The following is a 23,799-nucleotide window of genomic DNA, read 5'->3' on the forward strand; positions in this document are numbered from 1 at the left end:
GTCATCTGCGTCCGAGACACGGCGCTCCGCTTCCTTAATACGATCATCATGCCCCTCCAGCTTATGTGCAATGGTGTCCATACGTGACGACATCCTGTCCACCATGTCCACAATGGTGGCGAACCCCTGTCTGACCTCCTGGGGGATACTTTGCACAACAGCATCCTGTGGGACTGCCCCCCCCACCCCGGGCCTCGTCTCTCCTGTCCGCGTCCCGGTCATCCTGTAAGGTCCGGGGGCCTCGCTTCGTGGCCTCAAAGTTCAACTTTGGTTGTCTGGTGTCTGGTTTGCCCATGACGACATATGAATGTTGCTAGGTTGTGTGCCCCCGAGATGCGTGTATACTCCGTCCCCCGGTTGAGCAGCCTGCAAGTGCCCCCTACCAGGAACAGCAAGTGAGGTAACCAGTGCAGGATGGCACAGTGGGGTACAGCAGATAAATCGCAGCCACCTCAAGCATTGAGCAACAATCCAGCCTTCACTTTCGTACTTTCTCACCTCCACGTGTATGTGTGTGGCACCTGCAGCAGGAGTGGCCGGCGCTGGAAGTTCCACACCAGGCCCCGCACCCCAAGACCCGTGCACCGATGGGCTCTCAGGCCGCCACCAGAGCAGAGTTCGCAATTGGAGCTGAGTGCGACAGGGGCAGCTCCCAGGCACCACAGTTATGGACAGCCAAGGCGACAATCGCACAGAACGCCAGTGCGTTGACTTGAAATCCTCCAGCTCAAGCACCACTCAAGTGCCCAGCGCGTTTGGGGGGGGGAAGTTCCATGTGTAATCATCAGCAGTGCGCCATATCGGGAGCCCCACCTCTCAAATCGACTTCACATCCAGGATGAGAGCCCCACTTCCCAAATTCAGCAGGGGCAGCAGAATGACTCAGAAGGATTTTTAGCCCCTCAGGTCACGAAATGGCGACCGGCAGCGCTCCGTTCCAGCACTACACCCAACCGAGGGGGGGGGCAGCCACTTCCAGTCACTCAGTGGGGTGGTATTAGCAATTAACCCCGTCCCCCGTCAGACTCAGCTGATGGCCCCCTGGGGAAAGAGTCAGCTGCGTGGGCCGCACTGCCAAAGAATTGTGCCCCCTCCCTGCCTCAGTGGGGGCCACGGGCAAGAATCAGGCCAAACGCAGGTGCGCAGGGTTCTAATGGCGGCGGCGGGCAACACCAGTGACACAGAGAGGCAGGGATGGCCATCAAGTTCTGAAGACCACTAGGGCGGCACGGTCATTCCGGTACTCCTCCGGGTGCTGCCTTCTCTCCCTGGGTGGCGTCAGATACTCGTCTGCTCGGCCGCCTCCAGCGACACTCTTTGGCCCACCTACCGCCTTCCACCTCAATGCGGGAGATGTCTTCCCTCGCCGATGTGCAGAAGAGCAGCGTCTCTCATCCCCATGTACGGAGCCGACCCAAGCGCCGGTCAGGATTCCGGTACGGTGTCTGATTCTCTGCCGCCCGATCCTCTGCTCCCGGCCTGTATACCACGTGTGCGGCAGCAGGCTCACTTAGTGGCTGAGGCCGCCCTGGAGCACCGCACCACTTCGCCCTCCTCCTCGGTCAATTCCTTACACTGCCAAATCAGGAGCAGGGTTGACCCAAAGCAGCTAATTTTTGCACCGAGTCAGCAGCTAGGTGATATCTGCCAGCAATCAGTATTTCAAGGCATCGGCGGGGCCATTGAGCAGGATAAATTGGAGGATTACAACATCGGGCTGCTGGAGCTTCACGCTTGTGCGGCCATCTTGTGTGCGCGCCACCTAGCGCCCCCTTTGTGAGTCAAGTTACGAAAGTGTAGTAGCCTTGGAAAATAAAGAGTTTGCCCTAGTAAGCCTGGAGGTCCTGGGCTTTAAATACATAAAAATATACAGTGGGAAGCTGCAGTAAAGAATTTGAATGTTTTTATCATCAATGACACAATCAGTTATCACTGTTGTATTTAAATGTACATCAACCAGTGCATGTGCTCATGTATCCACCTTGAGACCAAAACCTGGAAGTTTACAAAAAACAAAGAGAATTAAAAACTAGACATCAATTGTTTGTATCCTTTTGCACAAAATCCTTGCTGCTTCCTCTGTTTTAGAGTACAATGTTTCTCCCATCACCAGTGCACATGACATACCCACATACCATATAGCTGATGGAAGGGCACAGGTATGTTAGCTTTCACAGCCTCAAGGAGACTGGTTTTAACCTTTTGCTTTATGGTTCGGCATTTCAAGGTTCTAGTGACACAGATGGCGGTGTTTATCACAACTACGGGTGTCTTGAGATGTTGTAGAAAATGCATGCTTTCACAGGCAATCTCTCGCGGTGAAGAGATCCTATGAGAAATTTAGCAGTTTTACTTATTGACACTAACTCTTTAGAAGAGTGGTGGCTGTTATGAATTCTTTGAGTCTAGGTACACCAATCCGCCCCCCCTTTATTTTTTCATTAACCCCCTTCTTTCATAAACCCCTTTTGTGTTATGACCCTTGTTGGGCGCTTAATTTCGCTGTAGTTTTCACTAGTCACCTTTTTGTATATGTTGAGTAATCCTCAATCACGTTTATCGCAAGGTGGTATTGCAGCGGTATGTTCGATTATCCGCTTGTGCTTAACAACGTGACAGCATCATCATTGGGTTACTGTGTGCTTCCTCCACCCGGAGGTTCTTGCCTCTGGTTTTTTCAGTAGTGATCGTAGTAGTGAAAATGTACAGCCGTGTGTGGTGAAATAATCCCAGTGAGTGTAAGTTAAAAAACTCGTAAAACCAGTCAATAGTTTTAATAAAACTGGGTTTGAGTTTGTTAAAAACGCTTTGCGTGCAAAGTCAGACGCTTTAGGGTCTGGTGCACTATGTGAGAATGTCCAAAATAGTGGTCGACATGTTTCAGCCCTATCTTGTGCCCCTAAGGGTCAGGTGGGCTTTCATCAGGACCTAGTGTCAGTGTGGAGGAACCTAATTTTCATAGAACTCCTTGAGGAGGGTGGAGTGAATCGTCCAACCAACACAAATATGTTCAGTTTGAACCTGTTAGGGGGTGATTGAGGTATCTTTAAAATTTTCCATCATTCACTTTCTCAGCCAAATATTCTACGCTGCTTCAAAACTCTCAGCATCATGGTCCATTTTGTCTTAGACAAATACTTGGAAAATACATTGTGACAGTTATGATGTTGGAAATGTTATTGAGTGAAATGTGACTTTGAATAAAATACACTGTTGTCTGTGATTTTTCATTTCAGTGTTCATGTGCAACTTGCAGCATATGTGACAAGAATTATGAATGAAGATAACTAATATTTCCTGAAAGTGGCTTTGTCTTTCCTCTTTTCTAGACTACTTACGTTCAATATAACATTCTTGTTTGTACTGGTAGAAATTTAGAAGCTTGTGCAAAATGTTTGTTTTGCTCTAATTTTAATGTTGAATTCTGGACTTTTACAGATATGCTTTGGAAAGCTGTCTGACAGCCCATCAGGAGGTGCAGATGCTGATGCCTCAGATGTGCAATCTGTGGATTCTTGTGTGTCAAGAAGAGGTACAGGATCAAGTAAGAAAGATAATGTGTGTCAGGTAAGTGGGTAGCCTAGGCATCTAGGCCATTCAGTTATGCAGAGAGCCAAAAGAGATAAACCGTTAAATCAGGAACTATAACATTGCGCTGTTTTATTATCAATTCAATTGAGGATTGGATCCTAAATAAACTGAATACGGTTTCTTTTCAAATTCTAACAAGGCTATTGTAGTTTTGGGAAAGCTGATATATAAAAGGCAGGAGACCTTTATGACATAAATCCAAATTATTTATTCTTCTGTATTAAGGCGAACAGGACCCACAACTGAAAATCCAGTTGCTCAGGAGAAGGCTAGAATCAAATTGACACTTCTAGCAATGAGCAAAGGTTCCAAATAGAACTTGGGTAACAACATGACATAATAGCAAAAACTTCAAAATGCAATAAAAACAAATGGCCCAAAATGTCTCTATTTGAGTATCCGGATGCAAAGGGCTGCCGAGAAATAACTTGAGGACGCTGAGCAGGAGGCTTTGCCGGAAGCAGAACGTCAGTAGAAGCGAGTCGCGCTGTGGACATAATTTCTAAGAGCAACATGATTTGTGAAATGGGTCACCTCCCTCCATGCTGGAGCGAGGAATGGATGCCTCAATGAGAAGTTGAGCGAAGCTCCCACAATCTGAGGGAAGAATACGCAGGAGAGCGGGACAAGAGAACACTGCTGCCAGGATGAAGTCGCTGGGAGGAAACGGAGTTGAGCTCCCTGGGGTTGCGCTGAAAGACGCAGTCAAAGAACAATGCTGGCGCAAGTGCTGTTGCCAGGAGACCGACAGTCACTCCGGCAGGAGGTAAGATGTACGTGAAGGAAAGCACACAAAGCTTATGGTGCGTGCGCTGAATAACGTAGACAGGGAACCATGCTGGCACAGGTGCCGTTGCCGGGATACAGTCTCAGACTCCAACAGGAGATAGAGTGCACATGAAGAAAGGCACGTGAAGCTTGTGGTGCGCGCACAAGACTTAACGGCAGAATAAAGACACATATATAATTAAATAATTTTAGGACTGCGTACGAAACACTGTTGGGCACCTTGATGAGAACGAATAAAAAGGATGTCCCAAAAAGCTCCCAGAAAATTTCTTCGAGCTCAGCCTGTGGGTCCAGCAAAAGGCAAAACGGTCAAAATCATCTGCTAACCCCACTCCTGGTACCAGATGTAGTATCGGGGAAGCTGATATATCAAAGGCAGTAGACCGTATAACATAAATCCAAAGTATCTATTCTTTAGTATACAGGAGAACAGGACCCACGACTGAAAATCCAATTGCTCAGGAGAAGACTAAAATCAAACGTACACTTCTCCTGGCAACGAGCAAATGTTCCAGATAGAACCTAGGTAACATGACCTAATAGCAATCTAAGAACGTTAAAGAAATGCAAGTAATAAAAACCTAGAGAAAGCATTATACACTACAGTAAATGAGAACACTACAGCAATTTCACGAAATGTGTAAGCATGGATTCCTTACATTTCTATTTCATAATAAAATATCTTCAGTTTACTGATGGGTAATTGTGTCTGGATTTTGACAGCACAGCTGTCAAACAGGCTTATGTCTGTAATGTATTTGGAGTACAATTCTTTCTGTCCCGGGCAGTCATTGGCTTTGAAAAGCCTGTTTCAACCCTTGGCTTGAGATTGTGTTAATAAAAAGTTCGCTCAGCTTGGAGAAGTATTTCCCTCTCACCCTGAAGCCACTGGCTGGTCTTGTTTTATTTTTTTACTCTATTTCTTGAAATTGCGGAACCAGTTTAAGTTCATGTGCATGATGGACTATTTTGCACCTATAGCCTCTATCAGCTTATCAGTGCTTGTTCTGCTGCTTCCACTTTCCATCTTTTGTCACCTCCTATTTATTCCGTCCTGTTCTTCTTTCATGTGCCGCACTTGGTTTTTCCTGCCTGCCATACCTTCTCTCTTTTTCCTCCTTCCTGCTTGTCCTGCTTTCCAACAGAGCAGTGCCTAAATTTGACTCTGATCATGGGCAAGTACATGAGGGCAAAGAGTGGTTCTATCCCCCTTGCCTTCATGGACTTGTCCTGTGCATTTGACACTGTGAACAGGGAGAAATTGTGGGCACTAATGACAGAAATGGGTTTTGAGAGTGCACTAATCCTGCTCCTAAAAAGGCTACACACTAATACATCTGTTTCCATAAGATTTTGATCAAACGGGAAAAGGCCATTGCCTCAACCGAAGGAGTTTGGCAGGGGTGCATCTTAGCTTCTTTTTCGTTTTTAATTTACACAAATGGTCTGGAAGCACTTTTACTAGGTAAGAAAACCGATTTTTCCCGCATTAATGGTCCGCCAGTTCCGCTGCTGTCGTATGTGGACGATACTGTACTCATGGCCTTGACGGCCAATAGCCTCCAAACCTCCCTTGACGCCTTTACTAATTTTATAGCGTGGCTAGACCTGAGGGTTAATTTCTCAAAGTCTTACATAATGGTATGCGGCCCAAAAAAGGTTAAAACCAGAAGTTTTAATGTCAGGGGTAAGTATATTGAAATGGCGGATCAGTTTACATACTTGGGGAACATGTTCAGCAAGGATTTGAAATGGGACTCCCTGATTATGGCTAGGGCTCAGCAGACTAGTAGAGGGGCTGTTTAGGTTTGCATGTAAGTTAGGCCACAGGCCAGTGCCTGAGCTGGTTACCTTAAACAATGCAAAATGCCTGTCAGTCGCATTGTATGGGGCGGGTGTATGGGGCTATCAAAGAAATCTCTCGCTACAAGTAGTGGAGAACAAGTTTATAAAACGCCTGCTGATGATTCCAATTAGCTCTGCCACCTCATTTTCTCATCGAGAAGTGGGGATGGAACACACAGAAGATCGTATTGCTGCTGCCCCTTTGCTCTTGTGGGCCAATATCTGGGTTTCAGAAAAGTTACAGTTTTCCAGGGAGATCATCGAAGACTGTATTGATTTGGATAAGTCTGTGAAGATCCCCTGGCTTCGGTTTGTTAGGGATAGGTTATCCGAGATTGGGTTGGGTGAGTACTTTGACACTCCGTCGAGTATCCCCATAAATGTAAAGGGTATAATTAAAGAGGAGCATAGGGTCTGGGCAAATTCTCGTCATTCACAATTGGAGGAACCTGGCCCTAGCTGCCCTTTCACGCCCAAACAGCAATATTACCTATCCTTTACAACGAACAGCCAGATGCGTTTTCTTTTAACAAGATTCCGCCTTAGCACTTTGCACTTTTTGGTAGCGTTCCTCAAACAATCTGGGTGGACGGACAACCTTACTGTTTGCCCATGCGACAATAGAACTTCCCAGAGCACCTTGCACTTTACTCTTTTTTGTGCACTTAATGAAGAGCCAAGGAGTAGATTTTTGATACCCTTACTATTGAGCATTCGCCCATGTACATACATTGAGGGGTACAGATATCTGCAATCACTGAACAATCCTGTTATTTGCACTGCTGTTTTAAATTTTATTAGAACAGCAATGGGCATTAGGAAACGGTATGAGGTGCAATAATTGGGTGGGGAGATGAAATGATCTGTATTCCTTGTTTTTATCTCAAATTGGTTCACATTTTATGGCCATTATTACACCCATGCAGAAGTATGATTTTAGCTTATAATGGAACTTTTATCTTTTTAATATTTTTTTTGAAAAAATGTATTTTAAATTTGTATTGCTTGATTGTCGAAACCTTTGTGGCAGTGTGCCCAATAAAGTTAATTTGACTTGACTTGATGGGTATTTGTGTCTGGATTTTGACAGCACAGCTGGCAAACAGGCTTATGTCTGTAATGTATTCGGAGTACAATTCTTTCTGTCCCTGTCAGTCATTGGCTTTGACAAGCCTGTTTCAACCCTTGGCTTGAGATTGTGTTAATAACATGTTAGCTCAGCTTGGAGAAGTATTACCCTCTCACCCTGAAGTCACTGGCTGCTCTTGTTTTATTTTTCTATTCTATTTCTTGAAAATGCGGAACCAGTTTAAGTTCATGTGCATGATGGAGTATTTTTTTTAATTTTTTTATATTAACAACAAATTTTATTTGGTCATTTTTCAATAAATCTGGCCAAAGCCCCACATTGGCATAAAGGAATAAGTGGACAATATTTGGAGCAATAGCTATTACCACTAAAATAATCAGCACCTGCCAAACATGCAGGGAAACAAAAGATAAAAGCATTTTGCAGACAGCGGTCAAATCACCTGATTCAGTACATGATGCAGCAAGTTCCCTAGAGTCATCCCAAAGAAATAATAATGTAATCAATTAGGCACGAACGAATCCTGTTCCAGAAGGGATGCAAGGCAGTGCAGGTCCATACAGTATGGAAGAAGGACCCCTCCTCGCTGCCACACCGCAAGCACACCGGGGACTGAATGACCCCCATCCGCCACAGACGTACCCTAGTGTAGTAAACTCGGTGCAGATATTTAAACTGGATGAGTCTGTAGCGTGTGGAGATCGCCGCACCTCTAGGACTGGCCATCGCCTCGACCCAGTCGTCATCCAACAATTCAGAGATATCAGCCTGCCAGGCCAGTCGGGTCTTGTCCAGAGTTGTGGGGGTGTGTGTCGTCAGGGTTTGATAAATGTGTCTGATTTTGTGCAGTCCGAGGTCCCCCATTAATAGGCGGCCCTCCAAGGGCTGGATTTCGGGGAGGGCCTCCACATTACGGATCTGGAGGGATAGGGTGTGTCGGAACTGTAAATATTTGTAAAATGATGACCTATGAAGGCTGAACTCCGTTTGTAGTTGTTGAAATGATTTTAATGTGTGACCCCTCATGACATCTCCTAGGGTCGAGATCCCTACCGGGTCCCAACCCCGAAACTCTGTGTGGTCGCAGTCTTAAGACATGTGCCCTGCCATAGTGGGGTTTGTCGAGTTAGTCTCCCCTTCCAACCAACCCATCTGCCTGGTGTTAACCCGCCACAGCTGAATAGCTAGTCTGCCAGCTGGCGGAAGATGATCTAGCCTCGTATAGCTGTACAGTAAGTGGAGTAATGGGACATGTTCCATAGCGGCATGTTCAATAGCATACGCCGGGTCTGTGGGAGAATTGTACCATAGTTCATTGATCGCTAGGATGTGGGATGCGACATAATAGGAATAAATGTCAGCCGCCGCAATCCCACCACAGTACGAGGACTGGGAACAAGTGCGGAGCACCACCCGGACCGCGTCACCCCCCCCCCCCCCCCCCCCCCCCAAAGGAAATTATTTTGGATAGCATTCACTTGTGCAAACCAGGTACGAGGGATGGGATATGGGAAATTTTGGAGGCGATACAAAATTCGAGGTAAAGACACCATTTTGAAAATGGCTAAACGCCCATAAAGGGACAATGGGAGTGCAGACCATACCGCCGTCTCGTTCTTAAGGCTAACCGTTAAGGGGGTGATAGTGTGTGCCAAGGAGATCTTGAGACTTGGGGAGATGTAAATCCCAGGGTACTTGAACCCGTCTGTGGCCCGGGACAGCTGTGCGGCCCATGTTTCACGGCCCTGATGTCCGCACACTGGGAAAAGGACGGATTTGACGGGGTTGGTGTGCAAACCGGTAGTGCTAGCAAAGACCCGTAGGATTTCTAGGATGCGAGGTCCAGAATACCACGGGTCCGTCATGAAGAAAAGGACGTCAACCGCCTATAACGCTATACGGTCTGACCGCGATCGGGACCAATCGAACCCCCGAAGCATCGGGTCGGTTTGTACCCAGTCCGCCAGGAGCTCCACCGCCAGGGCGAACAGCAACGGAGATAGCGGGCAGCCTTGGCTGGTGCCCCTAAGGATTGGGAAAGGGCAGGAGCAGTGTCCAGCAATTCAGACCGACGCTGTCGGGTTCGTATACAACAGGCAAATGTATGCCAGAAAGCGGGGCCCAAAGTTGGCTGCTTCAAGCAGCTGAAAAAGATAGACCCAGCTTAGGGAGTCAAACGCCTTATCGATATCGGCTAGTAACAGGGCAGCAGGCCGACCTAGAGTAGGGGCCGCTGCGATGGCGTTGTGCACGCCTCTGATATTATGCCTTGTAGCCCTGTGTGGCATAAAGCCCGACTGATCGGGGTGGATCACGTCGGTGATGCACCCCCGCAGGCGATCGGCCAGGACTTTCTCCAGCAACTTTGGTTCGAAATTAATTAGGGAGATGGGGCGATAGGAGGATGGGTGCTCAGGGGGTCTGCCAGGTTTTAGAAAAAGCTCTATTTACGCATGTCGCCAGTCCCAGGGCAGACTTTCCAAGTCTGCAGCATCCTCTATGGTCGCCAATAAGTGCGGTCCCAACAGGGCCATGTGGGACCGAAGGAATTCCATGGAGAACCCGTTGGAGCCTGGCGCGCGACCTGGCCGGATCGCACTGAGCGCGCCAGATAGTTCCTCTATCGTAATGGGAACCTCCAGGGTCTCCCGCACGGAATCTGAGAACCGGCGAGGCGGAATGTCTGTGAGAAACTCTGCTATAAGTTCGGCAGAGATCTGCTCCTTGCGGGCATAGAGAAATGCAAAGTGTCGTGCAAATTCGTCCGCTATCTCTCTCGGCGCCGTGTACAGGAACGCGTCTGGACCTTGGATCGCAGGCATGATGACCGCCGGGGCACCATCTGCTTGGCACAGTCTATGTAGCATTTTACTAGACTTAGCCCCCCACTGATATATCCGATGTTGAGATGCCTCCCAGATCTCTTTGGCTTCACCTAGGAGGTATAGACGTAGTTATTGTTGTGCTAGGAGCAGATTACGGCGAATAACGGGACAGGGATTGGCACTGAGTTGGGTAGACAGTCACCTGGCGTACTTCCAGGGTATCAAGGTGTTCCCGTCGCGTACGTTTCTCCTGTGTGCAATAGCTAATGTCAACACCCCGGACGGTCGGTTTGAGCGCCTCCCATAGCATCGTGTTTAAGGGGGCGGAGGGACCATTGTCAGCTAAGTATGTAGTGATCGTCGCGACAAGCATGTCCTGATAGGCCGGACTGTGGAGGTGCCAAGGGGACATACACCAGCGGAATGGGGGCCTGCGTGAGCACGTGTGGAAACGCAGCATGACTGGGAAATGGTCAGACAAACCACGAGGTTAGTGTTGCACCTGAGAGAATCTTTGAAGAAAAACCCGTGGAACAAAAAAGTTATCTAGCCGGGACTGTGACCTATGGACCGCTGACAAATGTGTATTCATGTTCAGTAGGGTGAAACTCGCACCATAAGTCAGCCAAGTCTAATGTCGATGCCAGGGTGAACGGTTTGTTACAGGGGTGTCCGAAGTGCGTTGTCTGTCGGGAGGCCCCTTGATATCATTCCAGTCGCCCCCCCATCAGGATCAACCCAGTCAGGAGGAATCCCCAGGCCCCTAATAAAGTGTCGATAAAATTGGCCCCCAAAGGTTGGGGGGCATAAATGCTCCCAACGGTGATCTGCTCACCATGTACCTTACCCGTGACAAACAGGAAACGGCTCCCAGGATCCGCTCTATGTGCTATATATTGGAACTGGACTCTGCGGTGTACAAGAACTGCCACCCCCCTGGAGCCTCTCGTGAACCTTGCATGATATATGTAATGGAAGCCGAAACGGGCGAGGCAAGGGGCCTTCGTGCCCAGTAGATGGGTTTCCTGCAGGAGTAGGATGTCTGCCCCATACCTCTGCCTATCTCAAGGTAGCCCCCAGTTTCACCTTGTTCAATAATCCCCCAACATTCCAGGAGACCACTGTTAAGTCTCCTAGGGGATGTGCCTCACCTGACGTCATTGGACTCTAGGAAGAAGTGGCCTACAGCTAGGGAATCTGCTTAGGAGACAATATGTACCTGAACGCACATCTGCACGTATTAACCATACATAAACCAAAAAAAACATGTCCGGAACGCGGACCCCCCCCCACCCGACACTACCAAAAACAAGGAGCATCTGTCATGGTGCAGATGGCAGAGGACCCCCAACGGGAGGCCTCCAGATACCACACCAAAGGTTCCCATCCCACCCTCTCAACCTAAAGAAACGGAGCGTGCAAAGCGATCTAGGCCTAGCAGCCCGCAAGGCAGGTCCCACGCCCACTCAGAGGACGACATCACTGAAACAAAGTTCAATATGCACATTTTCTATGTAACATTATTAGGCAAGTGGAGCAGTCCAGAGCCATCAGGACAATCTCTCTGGACTCGGCGAACCTCTCTCCGACCCCGGGCCCCGTTGCTTCTGGGACTTGTTGCGATGCGGCCGCTGAGTTCTGGACCTGTGGGAAGAGTCTGATTCCAAGGCTGATGGAGAATTCTCTCGGAGCTCATCCGACCATGCAAAGACTGCCTCTGGGGTATCAAAGAAATATGACTTGGAGTTATAGATTACCCGCATCCGGGCCGGATATAGCAGCATATATTGTATGTTCAATTCTCGAAGTCTGCGCTTTGCGGCCATGAAACATTGGCGCTGCTGCTGGACCAGACGTGTGTAGTCTGGAAAGACCAAGATGGAGCTGGATCATATATAAAGCTGTCTCTGTGTGTCCTGGCGAAGCGTAGGACAGCATCCCTGTTGACTTAGTTCATGATCTTGGCGATAACAGGCCTGGGGGCCTCACCTGGGGGAGGCTTCCGCGTCAGGGCCCTGTGCGCCCGCTCCACTAGGAAGGCAGAGGATAGCAGACCCGGAGGTAGGATATCCTTGAGCCACTTCGTAATAAAGCTCGTCATGGAAGCTCCTTCGCAGCTCTCCGCCAGGCCTACGAAGCGAAGGTTGTTCCTCCGGGCGCGGCCCTCCGCGTCCTCCACTCTAGAGGCCAGCTCCTGCGTAACAGTCAGCTTGTTGACTGTCTTTTGAAGTGAAGTTACAGAATCTTCAACTGTCGAGACCCTTGTTTCGGCCTCAGTGATCCGATCAACTGCCTTACGGAGATCCTGGCGGAGAAAGGATACCTCAGACCCCACCGCACCAATTTTTGCGTCTAACCTATCCCAGGCATTGTTGATGGCCGCCAAGAGGGCAGCGTTATCCGGAGCCGGGATGCCCCCATCTCCGCCCGTTTCACCTCCGGCGGCTGTGGTAAACTGATCTATGGTGCCCTGCTTGGGGCCGGCCCCACCCGGCCCGCCCTTGCCCATCCTGATGTGTGACTGCGGGCCGTATAGTGGACCGGGGACGAAGAGCCCACCTCACCAGGCGGGCGGCCGCTCCTCCAGACAGCACCAGGAGAACCGAGACCGGGGAGGCCCAGCCCGGCAAATGCGTATGCCGTAGCCAGGAGATCGGGCCGAGGGGGATTACAGGTTACAGAGGGGGAGCAGCCGCCCCGGTCTCCCTCACCAAGCAGACACACCAGATCAGCAGGCCTCCAGGCGGCAGAGCAAACCCCCAGGGCTCACTGATACAAAGATAAAGGTACCCGTGTGTCTGCCCAGTCTCAGCAGCAGCCCCACCCCCGGGCACTCGCGTAGGAGGCTGAAATTGTCACCACCCGGTGGGCCCAGAAGGGTACAGGATTATTTCCAAGGTGCCGATGCGAGTTGAAGGTCTCTGGCTCCGCCCCAGGGCCTGGCCGATCCCCCGCCGGTACCAAGGGAGGACTGCAGGCCAGTCACCGTCGGGCGCCTCGGTCCATGATGGACTATTTTGCACCTATGGCCTCTATCAGCTTATCAGTGCTTGTTCTGCTGCTTCCACTTTACCTCTTTTGTCCGCTCCTATTTATTCCCTCCTGTCCTTCTTTCATGTGCCTCACTCGGTTTCTCCTGCCTGCCCTACCTTCACTCTTTTTCCTCCTTCCTGCTTGTCCCTCTTTCCCAAGTGTTCTCCTTGTTCCCACCATCATTTCTTGTTGCTACATCTTTCACCTGTGTGCTACTTATTCCCTTAAATCCCCTTTGCATACCTCTCTTCTGCATCTCCCGATTTCCCTTGGCTGTATTCCTCATTTCCCCACATAGCCTTCACTTGTGTCAGTTTTTTTTGTGTTGGTATGGCTTACCTAGAGCAAAAGCTGTCTGTATCGACGGCTCCATTGTCTGCATTTTTTTCTTGTTACTATGTAAAATGAAGGTCGGATGACAGGCAAACATTTATTATAGAACTTCCATTGTTATGTCATAGAAACTAAAAAGACTGTAATAAATTCTCCTTTGCCACCTAACCTTTAGTTGACCCAAGACTGTATTGATGGCAAGAGAGCCTTCAATATAGGCAACCTTTTGTTTCTTAAGGTTGTTGTTCTGTTGTACTTTTGATGCATGTATAGCACATTAAACCCAACTCTATTGGTTTTTTTCAATTCTTTTTCACATAGATTTCATATCGCGTTTTTATATTTTATTGATTACTTTCTTTTTTTCATTATTTGTATGTCTGTTAAAATAACTTGCATTTTGTTGAGTGTAGGTTTTGTTTAGCTACAAATTATGTCACCTTTTTCTTTTAAGATTTGTGAGAGCTTTGGGGAGTCTTTGATTAGTTGCGAAGGAGAGTGCTATCAGCTCTTTCATCTGGAGTGCCTGGGGCTGAATTCACTACCCAATGAAAAATTCATCTGTCTAGAATGTAAAACTGGTAAGTCGAGCCAATTGACCGACAGCAGCCTTTTGTTTTAATGCCTTTTCGTTAGACTATAGCTTCAATTTCTTGGCACCTAGAGTCTCACTAAAGTGTTATGGTAGAATCTCAGTTCTGGTTCCATTAAGTTTACACTGCACTACTTTTGCTTGCCTTCTAAGATGTATAGGAACATTAAATAGGTAAGAAAAGGGCAGTTGTTACACAATAATGAATCGCAGGTCAGTTAAATACAGGGGGGCATTGAAGTAATGCCACATAACGCTCCCAGATTGCTTCAACTATCCCATGAAAAAAGTTACAGCATGAAAGGGCATGTACATCAGTTGTTTCTTAATGATTTTCACCATAGTACTAAATGTAGGGATGTGTGTTAATGTGTTGAAGGCAAGATATGGAATTTGTCACAAGTATAAATAAGACTGTCTTGTGCCTCAGCTTTTTTTCTGAATCTCATTTGACCTCTCAAATAGCCAAACAGTTGTGTTATTTCTGTAGTCATAATTTTGATATAACTCAGATAATTGTGTGAGTAGCTTTAGATCTAGTCACAGAGCAGAGCTTAAAACTGCAATAAATATCATGTGCTCCATATTTCAAAGAATGCTCCTAAATCTAGCCTGCTGATGACAATGAACAAGTCTCTCCCCCAACCTTGTGAGAGGAGGAGAAGTGATTATGGAAGGTGACAAAATAGTTAATGCACAAAAAGAAAATAAGGACCTAAGCTTTAATAATTAAAATTTTTGTTTCTGCCATAATTTTTTCCATTAACATACACTGTCTCCAATGGCAAGACATTAACATCTTTTCAATAAGACAAACACCTAACTAGCAACTACTCCATCCAGCATCAGTATCACCAGATTCTCCTTCTTTGGGATTTTGACTGATATTCATGAACTCAGAATCGCTGCACAGAGGCGAGAGATACCAGAAAGCCTTACCAAATAAAATGTTTTTTTTTTGTTTTACACACAACTCCTATCTCAAGGTACATGTATTTAATATATAGCTAAATAAACTATAAAACGGGCCTTAAAGTGGTATCTTCAGAATCTTTCTAGAAATGTTTTTAAAATAGAAAAGTGGGCATCTAAGGAACCCAGCTAAATGAGGAGAATCGCTATGTTTAGGTCGGCGCCCTGACTTCCTATTCCAAAGTTATTTCTTTGTTACCACAGGAAAATTAAAATAGCAAGATGAATACAGTTGGAAAGAAAATCTGTTGCACTGCGACAACAACCATGAGATGATGAATCCCACAGTTTTCTTAGGGAGGCATGTTTGTGCCCTGTGAAATACAATGATTGGTCTCTCCTGATGACCTTTCTGGTCTCTTCTGACGAACTTTCTTGTCCGATATTTATTGAAAATGCGAAACCAGCACAAGTGGGTTTCTGATCAGGGCAGACTTTGTATCAGCATGTAATATCAGTTACAGCATTTCTGTGCTTCATAGGTCACGGCAGACTTACAGGCCAAATGGCACAGCAAGACATTAAAACATAGCTTTTTTACAGGGCAAATACTTTTTGCTTTGGGTATCAATAAATGAAATTCACACACTGGAAGTAGTGTGTGACATATTTAAAGTTCCCAATCACTATGCATACACATCCATATCAACTATTAACAATGGTATCTTTCTCCAGTATTGTATCTTTTCTAGATTCACATGCTTGATGCTTCCCCGTCGTCATGGTGGGAGTCCCACGTTAACAGTAGAAATAGTACCGAATACATTACATAATACCTCCATAGAGAGAAAATTCAATTGAGCACTCTTATCAACCTCATTTTATAACATCCAAAGTTCAGCCAGACCTCAGAGTAACCCTCTCCACAGACCCACCACGCCTCAGATTTCCTACCGCACGTTGTGTGATTGGGAGTCTCTCTGAGCTCTGCTCAGTGACAGTTGACTTTTTCAACTTTTGACCTCCAGCTTTCAGCTCAAGTTATTCCTTTCTGTGACTTTCATAATGCCAGAAAAAAAAGGGTTGTTTAGGCCCTGTAAGTCTTGTGGCAAAGCTAGACTTTTCTCAGAAGGTCCTCTCAAGCAATGTCTCTATTGCCTCTACCCTGACCATAAGCCCTGGGAATGTAAATACTGCTGCACCTTCTCGGCCAAAACCCTCAAGGATAGGGAAGGAAGACTGCTCCTTTGGCTCCAGAAGAAAAAGGCAGTTTCTGAATCTGGCTCTGACACTGAGGAAAAGCCCCACTGTTCCTCCAGGAAAAGAAAAGAAGGTAGCTCCTCTTCTCACCAAGGGTACTCCAAGAGATCGAAATCACAGGAGCAGGAAAACTCTGAAAAGAAACGCCATAGAAAGCAGAAGGAACTTAAAATCATCTTCTGCTCCAGTTTCTGCTTCTATAACACCTGCGAGAGATCTTTCTTCTCGTCCATTGACGGCGTCGTTGACTAGCTATTTCTGTCAGACCTGAGGTCGTTCCTTCGCCATCCACGGCTTCTACAGCGACGGTGACAACGTAGACGGTCACTACGTTGACGGCGGCTGCGTCGACTGGCCCTCAGTTAACTCTGACGATGGCGTCACCTTCGACAAGACCATCTCCGACGACGAGACCTTCGACGAGCCTTCCTCCGCCGATGAGAATTTGTCCGTCTACAACCGCCCCGTCGATGATGTTGCTCTTCTTTTCGCCGATGGTGGTGGTGTCAGCGCGGACACTGTCGACGGTACCGTCGACGGGAGAAAAAATCCATTTGGGACTTTCTAAGGTTCAGGATTATTCAAAGATTTCTCTGTTTCCACCTACACGTTTGCAAATCAGTCTTGATGACGGCTGATAGCCAGAAACCGGTCTTAGGATGCTTGATTCCGGTCCAGGGAAGACATGGCTTGGCAGTTCGGGCTGGACTGTTCCCATGAGGCACAGGGTCAAGACTGATTTGCATATGGCCATGTCTAAACTGGGGTGGCACAGTGGGCAAAAGAACGATGGATTTAACCCAGATCTCTTGACTGGGGGAGAATGTATGCATTGTCAGCATTCCGTCCATCATTTGTTTGTTGTAACGCTTTTCGCCCTAAGTGGGATGGGTATTCCCAGACGTGGGACCCGTGCTCACTACGCCACTGGAGTCAAGCTATCCTGGCTGATGACGGCTGATAGCCAGAAACCGGTCCTAGGATGCTTGATTCCGGTCCAGGGAAGACATGGCTTGGCAGTTTGGGCTGGACTGTTCCCATGAGGCACAGGGTCAAGACTGATTTGCATATGGCCATGTCTAAACTGGGGTGGTGTAGTGGGCAAAAGAACGATGGATTTAACCCAGATCTCTTGACTGGGGGAGAATGTCTGCATTGTCAGCATTCCGTCCATCATTTGTTTGTTGTAACGCTTTTCGCCCTAAGTGGGATGGGTATTCCCAGAAGTGGGACCCGTGCTCACTACGCCACTGGAGTCAAGCTATCCTGGCTGATGACGGCTGATAGCCAGAAACCGGTCCTAGGATGCTTGATTCCGGTCCAGGGAAGACATGGCTTGGCAGTTCGGGATGGACTGTTCCCATGAGGCACAGGGTCAAGACTGATTTGCATATGGCCATGTCTAAACTGGGGTGGTGTAGTGGGCAAAAGAACGATGGATTTAACCCAGATCTCTTGACTGGGGGAGAATGTCTGCATTGTCAGCATTCCGTCCATCATTTGTTTGTTGTAACGCTTTTCGCCCTAAGTGGGATGGGTATTCCCAGACGTGGGACCCGTGCTCACTACGCCACTGGAGTCAAGCTATCCTGGCTGATGACGGCTGATAGCCAGAAACCGGTCCTAGGATGCTTGATTCCGGTCCAGGGAAGACATGGCTTGGCAGTTCGGGCTGGACTGTTCCCATGAGGCACAGGGTCAAGACTGATTTGCATATGGCCATGTCTAAACTGGGGTGGTGTAGTGGGCAAAAGAACGATGGATTTAACCCAGATCTCTTGACTGGGGGAGAATGTCTGCATTGTCAGCATTCCGTCCATCATTTGTTTGTTGTAACGCAAATGACTACTACAGACACGTTACTGAGGCAAATGCTGCGCAACCTCCTCAGCAGGCCACGGTAGAACACGCAGGTCAAGTAACTCCTAGACCCTAGGGGGAAAAGGTTTTGCCTCCTCCTATCGTTATTCCTGATGATTCACAAAATGAGGACCAACAACAGATAGAGGAAGGTGAGATATACACTGATGTTGGCACCCAGGACAAATGGGATGATTACGTAGTTCCCACGCCGTCATCTCCTATCCCTTCTACAGACTCTCCCCCTGCTGACATTGGAAGCTTTCATGACCTTTTAGAATGTGCCTTGAGGCGCTTTGATCTACCCATGCCAGTTAAACAAACGGAGTGATTCTTATATGACTTTAAGCCAGGCACTCAGTGATCCACTAAGGCATTTCCCATAGTGGATTACTAATGGCAGGAGGGTCTAAAACTGATGCGGAAACCAGCTTCTATCCCAGTGGTAATTCCGAAGCGGGATAAAAAGTACAAAGCCCCAGATAATTCACGGACATGCCTCATCTGTCATCCTAGACTGGATTCAGTAATCATGCAGGCTGCTCAGAGAGCTAAAAACCCAGCATCTCAATGTTCTGCACCTCTGGATAAAGAAGGACGTCCACTGAACAACATAGGGAAGAGGTTTGCTACCCTGGCACCCACTTCTATAAGAGCCTCCAACACTAAGGCCATTCTGGGTAGGTATGACCGACAGATGTGGTCGGACATCTCTTCGCTCCTAGAACATCTTCCTGAGATAAGAAAAAGGAAGCAAGGGATATCTTATCGGAAGGGGAAAGAGCTTCCACTGAGATGATAGAGATTGCAACGGATATCTCTTCGACTTCATCTCGGCAAATGGCAGGAGCAGCGGTGCTGAGGCATTAGGGGTGGCTGAAGGCAACTAGCTTCCGTCCTGAGGTTCAGGCTAAGGTGCTAGATATGCCTTTTGATGGCGAATGCCTATTTGGAAATCATATAGATGAAGCCCTTCAATCTATAAAAAAAAAAAAGGACACAGACATGGCTAAATCCCTGGCAACGCTACAACAACATTGTTTCCAGTCCTTTCGGGGCAGAATTCGAGGGCAGTACGCATCCAGACCGCAGTTCCAACAGCGGTTCCAACATTACCCTCAAACAACCTATCCGGTGTACAACCAACCTTGCAGGTCCTGCACTGCATTGTCCTATTTGCGGCCCACTGGTCGTAAAAAGCAGACAATCTGTTGGAAGACAACAGGATTCTAACGAGAGGCAATGAGTTTCTCCAGGCTCCCGCCACTACAGTCCCACAACAATTCGTACTAACCTGCTCAAAATTCTTAAAGTAGACGTCCATCTCGTCGGACAGATAGGTTTTGGATGTCTTCCTTCACGATCATACCCTAGAGTTTGTTCAGTATCCTCCAACTACCCCTTCTCCGAAGGTACTACATCATCATCTGCCAGATCTCAAGAGGGAAATAAAAACTCTTCTTTCCAAACGCTCCATAGAAAAGGTACCCTTACGTCCGCACAATCGGGGCTTTTATTCCCACTTCTTCTTAATCTTAAAGAAGACAGGAAAATGGAGGCAGGTCTTGGACCTCTGGTTACTGCACAAATTCATCAAAAAATAATCTTTCAAGATGTTGTCTCTGCTGGATAACCTTCCTCTTATGGAAAAAGGGGATTATCTGTCATCTCTCGATCATCTTGATGCTTATTTTCACATCCCCATTCACCGCAAGCATCGAAGATATCTCCGTTTCGAAGTGGTGGGGTGCCATTATCAGTTCAGAGTGCTTCCCTTTGGTTTGAAGTTGGCCCCCAGAGTTTTCACCAAATGCATGGCACTGATAGCTGCCTTTCTGATACTCAGGTCACCAGGTATTCCCCTACCTGAATGTTTGGTTAATAAAAGCTCCTTCGTTTCAGCCAGCCAGAAACTCCACTCAAACTTGCCGTAAACTCTTCCAGTCTCTGGTTCTCCAACTCAATCTAGAAAAGTCCTCTCTCATTCCTTCCAATTTTCTGACTTTCCTAGGAGCTCGCATTGATACAAATCTCGGCAAAGCTTTTCCAACTCTTGAAAGGGTCTTGCGTCCCGAGGGAATGACACGCCGTCTATCATCAGAAAGGTCAGTTTCTGTCATAAAGTAAAAATCTATGCTGGGGATGATGTCCTCATGCATTCAACTAATTCCAAATTGTCGTCTTCGTATGCGCCCACTGCAGGAGCAACTGGACACTCAATGGGTTCAATCCAAGGGGTCATTCAACGATCCGATTCAAATCTCGACGGCTATGAAAACTGCAATGTCTTGGTGGCAGATTGAGGAAAACGTGACTCAGAGCCTGTCCTTCATTCACTCAACTCCTCCGCTTGTGATGATGTTGGATGCATGCATGGGAGGCTGGGGAGCTCACCTCCAGGAGCTTCAAGTGCACGGAAAATGGTCAAACAGGAGTTGAAATGCCACATAAACCTTCTAGAGTTCAGAGTGGTGTTCTTGGGCCTCAAAGCATTCTTGCCTCGGATTCGGGGATCTCCAGTCCTGGTCCAGACAGACCACACCACCGCCATGTTTTATCTCCACAAAAAGGGTGGCACAAGATCTCAGATTCTCTCTCTTCAAGAGCAAGAGATTTGGGAATGGTTTCTCCTCAACCAAATTTCACTTAGAGTGGAGCACGTGCCAGGAGTCCACAATCAGTGGGCCGACTCTCTCAGCAGGGTGTCCAAACATTGCCACGAATTGCAGCTCAATGACCACATGTTGCAGATGGTCTTCCAGTCTTGGGGCTTTCCAACGTTAGATCTGTTTGTTACGTACCTAAACAAAAAGTGCACCTTTTACGCAAGCAGGACTCCTTAGCCGGGATCGTAGAGAGATGCTTTTCTGCACTCCTGAACAGGAAAATTTGCCTTCGCCTTCCCCCAGTTTCCTCGAGTTCTCCAAAAAGTAAAACAGGAGCTGTGCCGCATAATTCGACTATCGGAGTGCACTCCGATTCTCTTTCCTCCAAAGGAGGATCTTCTTTACATGGACTAGGGGCAAGTTATTCATCTGCAAATTCCCTTGCTTCACTTATCAGCTTGGCTCCTCACTTCATTGAATTTTAGAGTTTGAACATACCCAATGATTGCAAAGCAATTTTACAAAATTCTCGAGCTCCTTCCATGCTCAAATGTTACCCTGCAAAATGGAAAAGGTTTCCTGCCCTTGAGAGATCTAATCTGGATGTTCTCAACAAAGAGGTCTGCCAGTCTTGATGCGTATGTGGTAACGAGTCTTTCCATTTAATGCAGATCTCACTTCTGGCAAGTAAAATGACAAAAAATAGAAGTTTCTTCGATGGACCTTCCAAATCATTTGCTAGACCGAAGATAAGCATAGGTAGGTTGACAATAATATGTATCCCCAATGACCCAGTAAGTGTGTTACTCACCCCTTCCCAAAAATCAAGAAGGACAGGGCAATTCAAAAACATATGGATATCTGAGGCTGCAATTTCCCCACATTTCACACAGCATATTGATGGACTATTTGAGAATTTTGCTATCCTCTGGGGTGAATAATAGGCCCTGTGGATTGTAAAAAGGTGATTCCTGCGAAGCCAGGCTGGTTTTACCGTGTCCCACATCATTTTACATGAGTTTAACCATAATGACTGAAGGTCTTGTTGTGGGATACAGCTCTCCCAAAGTGAGATAGGCAGTTGAAATTCGCCATCCTCCTCTTCCATAATGCATCGATACCAAAACGCAACTTCTTTCTTTGCTGGAAGTTTATGCAGGATCAGATGCTCGAATTGGTTGGTACCACCCAATAGATGTTTATTGCGGGAGGCTTCGACAGCAGTGGCCCAGCTAGTTAGTTGGAGATATTTGAATCTAGAAAGAGATGGACCTACTTTATCTCTGAGAGCCTCCAAGGGAACTAATGTGTTTTCCACAAAAAGATCTTCCCACCTCTCAATGCCAGCCATCCTAAGGGGAATTGATAGACTATCCAGCAAACATTCTGGAGTCCCTGGAGAATTCCAAATCGGAGCATATCTCGAAAAATAGCCCAGCTTCAACAAAGTCCTCAGTTTAACCCATGTTCTTGCCACCCCCTGTAATACCTTCAGCCTAACTTTTTTGAAGAATTTTGGGTTGCCATACTTGTATAAAAAGCCTTCCTCCGGGATACCAGACCCTCACAACATAGCCAAAAACATGGTACCAACTCCCCCGCTAGCAGGAGTCTTTAATAACATACGCGAGTGGGAGAGTTGAAACGCCCAAGCATAGAGCTGTAAGTCAGGGGCTGCTAGACCTCCCTTCTCTCTCCGTCTTCTAATTTTTTTCCAGGCTATCCTGGAATGTCGAGAAGCCCAAACAAAAGTATTGAGTTCACTTTGGAGTTTAGCCAAAACATCCGTGTCAAAAAATAAAGGAATGGCATCAATGAGAAAAGTAGATCTGGGTAAAATAGACATCTTAATTAAATTAACTCGCCCCAGTATTGAAAGCGGTAAGAGAGCCCAAGATTTCATTAACTTACGGGTTTCTCTAGCGACCAACATTAAATTGTGGGTGGGTATCTTGTCAATGTCATGGAGAATGTATATTCCCAGATATCTCATATTAGTTTTCAGAGAAGGGAGCTGATGATTAATCTGCATGTTCCATGCCATTATTTCAGTTTTGGTGGTATTAACCTTGTACCCTGAAATTGTACCAAATTCTTGTGCCAATTCCATAACTACGGGGTAAGCGCTATTGAGATCTGATGTAAATATTAAAACATCGGCATACAAGGCCACTTTTTTTTCCCAATCTCCATGCTTAAAAGACAATATTCTGCACTCATCTCTCAATAATTGGGCAAAAGGCTCAATATATAAATCAAACAACAAAGGGGAAAGAGGACACCCCTGACGCGTACCCCTCGAGATCAAAAAAGATTCTGCTAGAGAGCCATTTATAAGTAGGTTAGCAGATGGTTTACTATACAAGAGTGCAATAGAACGCCTAAACTTATTTCCGATCTTAAACTTTGCCAGGGCCTCCGACAAGAACAACCAGTTGACCCTGTTGAAGGCCTTAGCAGCATCAAGGGTCAGGACCGCCAGTGGTAGAGACCACGTTGAGGCCAGATCTATGGCACCAATCAGGTCATAGGTCAGTTCTGAGAGATGACGCCCCGCAACAAAGCCCCTCTGGTCCTGATGTAAGAGACCCCCTGCCACACTTCCAAGCCTAGCAGCCAAGATTGAAGCGTAGATTTTATAATCTGCATTTAATATAGAAATTGGCCTATATGATTCACAGCTTGTAGGTGGTTTTCCGGGCTTTAATATGAGGGTTATAGATGCATTATTCCAAGACAGCGGTGACGCCATACCATTTTGAAGGATTTGATTGAATAGAATTGTCAAGATCGGAACGACCTCCTTGATAATACATCTATATATCTCAGAAGGAAGACCGTCCGGACCTGCTGCCTTGCCCTTCTTTGATCTCGTTATGTCTTTATGGACCTCTTCTTGAGTTATCGGATGGTCCAAGACCGCTTGTTGTTCCGGGGTTAGTGCAGGGACCTTTATCTTACTTAACCAAGATTGGATCTGCATAAGGTCTGAATCGCCATCCTCCTTATAAATTTCCTGAAAGAAGGACTGAAAACCCCTTTGATGTCATCGTCGGAAGTGTA

At 47.0% G+C, this 23,799-nt stretch overlaps 1 protein-coding gene across 2 annotated transcripts in view; it reads left to right on the plus strand.

Annotated features, from left to right (window-relative positions):
* The window catches only part of NSD3 (nuclear receptor binding SET domain protein 3), a 1,492,250-nt gene that overhangs the window by 721,261 nt on the left and 747,190 nt on the right, over positions 1 to 23,799 (plus strand). For both annotated transcript variants that reach the window (XM_085633955.1, XM_085633956.1), the window contains exons 11-12: positions 3,439 to 3,567; positions 13,961 to 14,087. In XM_085633955.1, coding sequence (XP_085490081.1) covers positions 3,439 to 3,567; positions 13,961 to 14,087 — 256 coding nt within the window. The remainder of the gene's footprint in view (positions 1 to 3,438; positions 3,568 to 13,960; positions 14,088 to 23,799) is intronic.

This window comes from Triturus cristatus, chromosome 11 (genome assembly GCF_964204655.1).
Source record: "Triturus cristatus chromosome 11, aTriCri1.1, whole genome shotgun sequence".
In the NCBI taxonomy this organism is placed as follows: domain Eukaryota; kingdom Metazoa; phylum Chordata; class Amphibia; order Caudata; family Salamandridae; genus Triturus; species Triturus cristatus.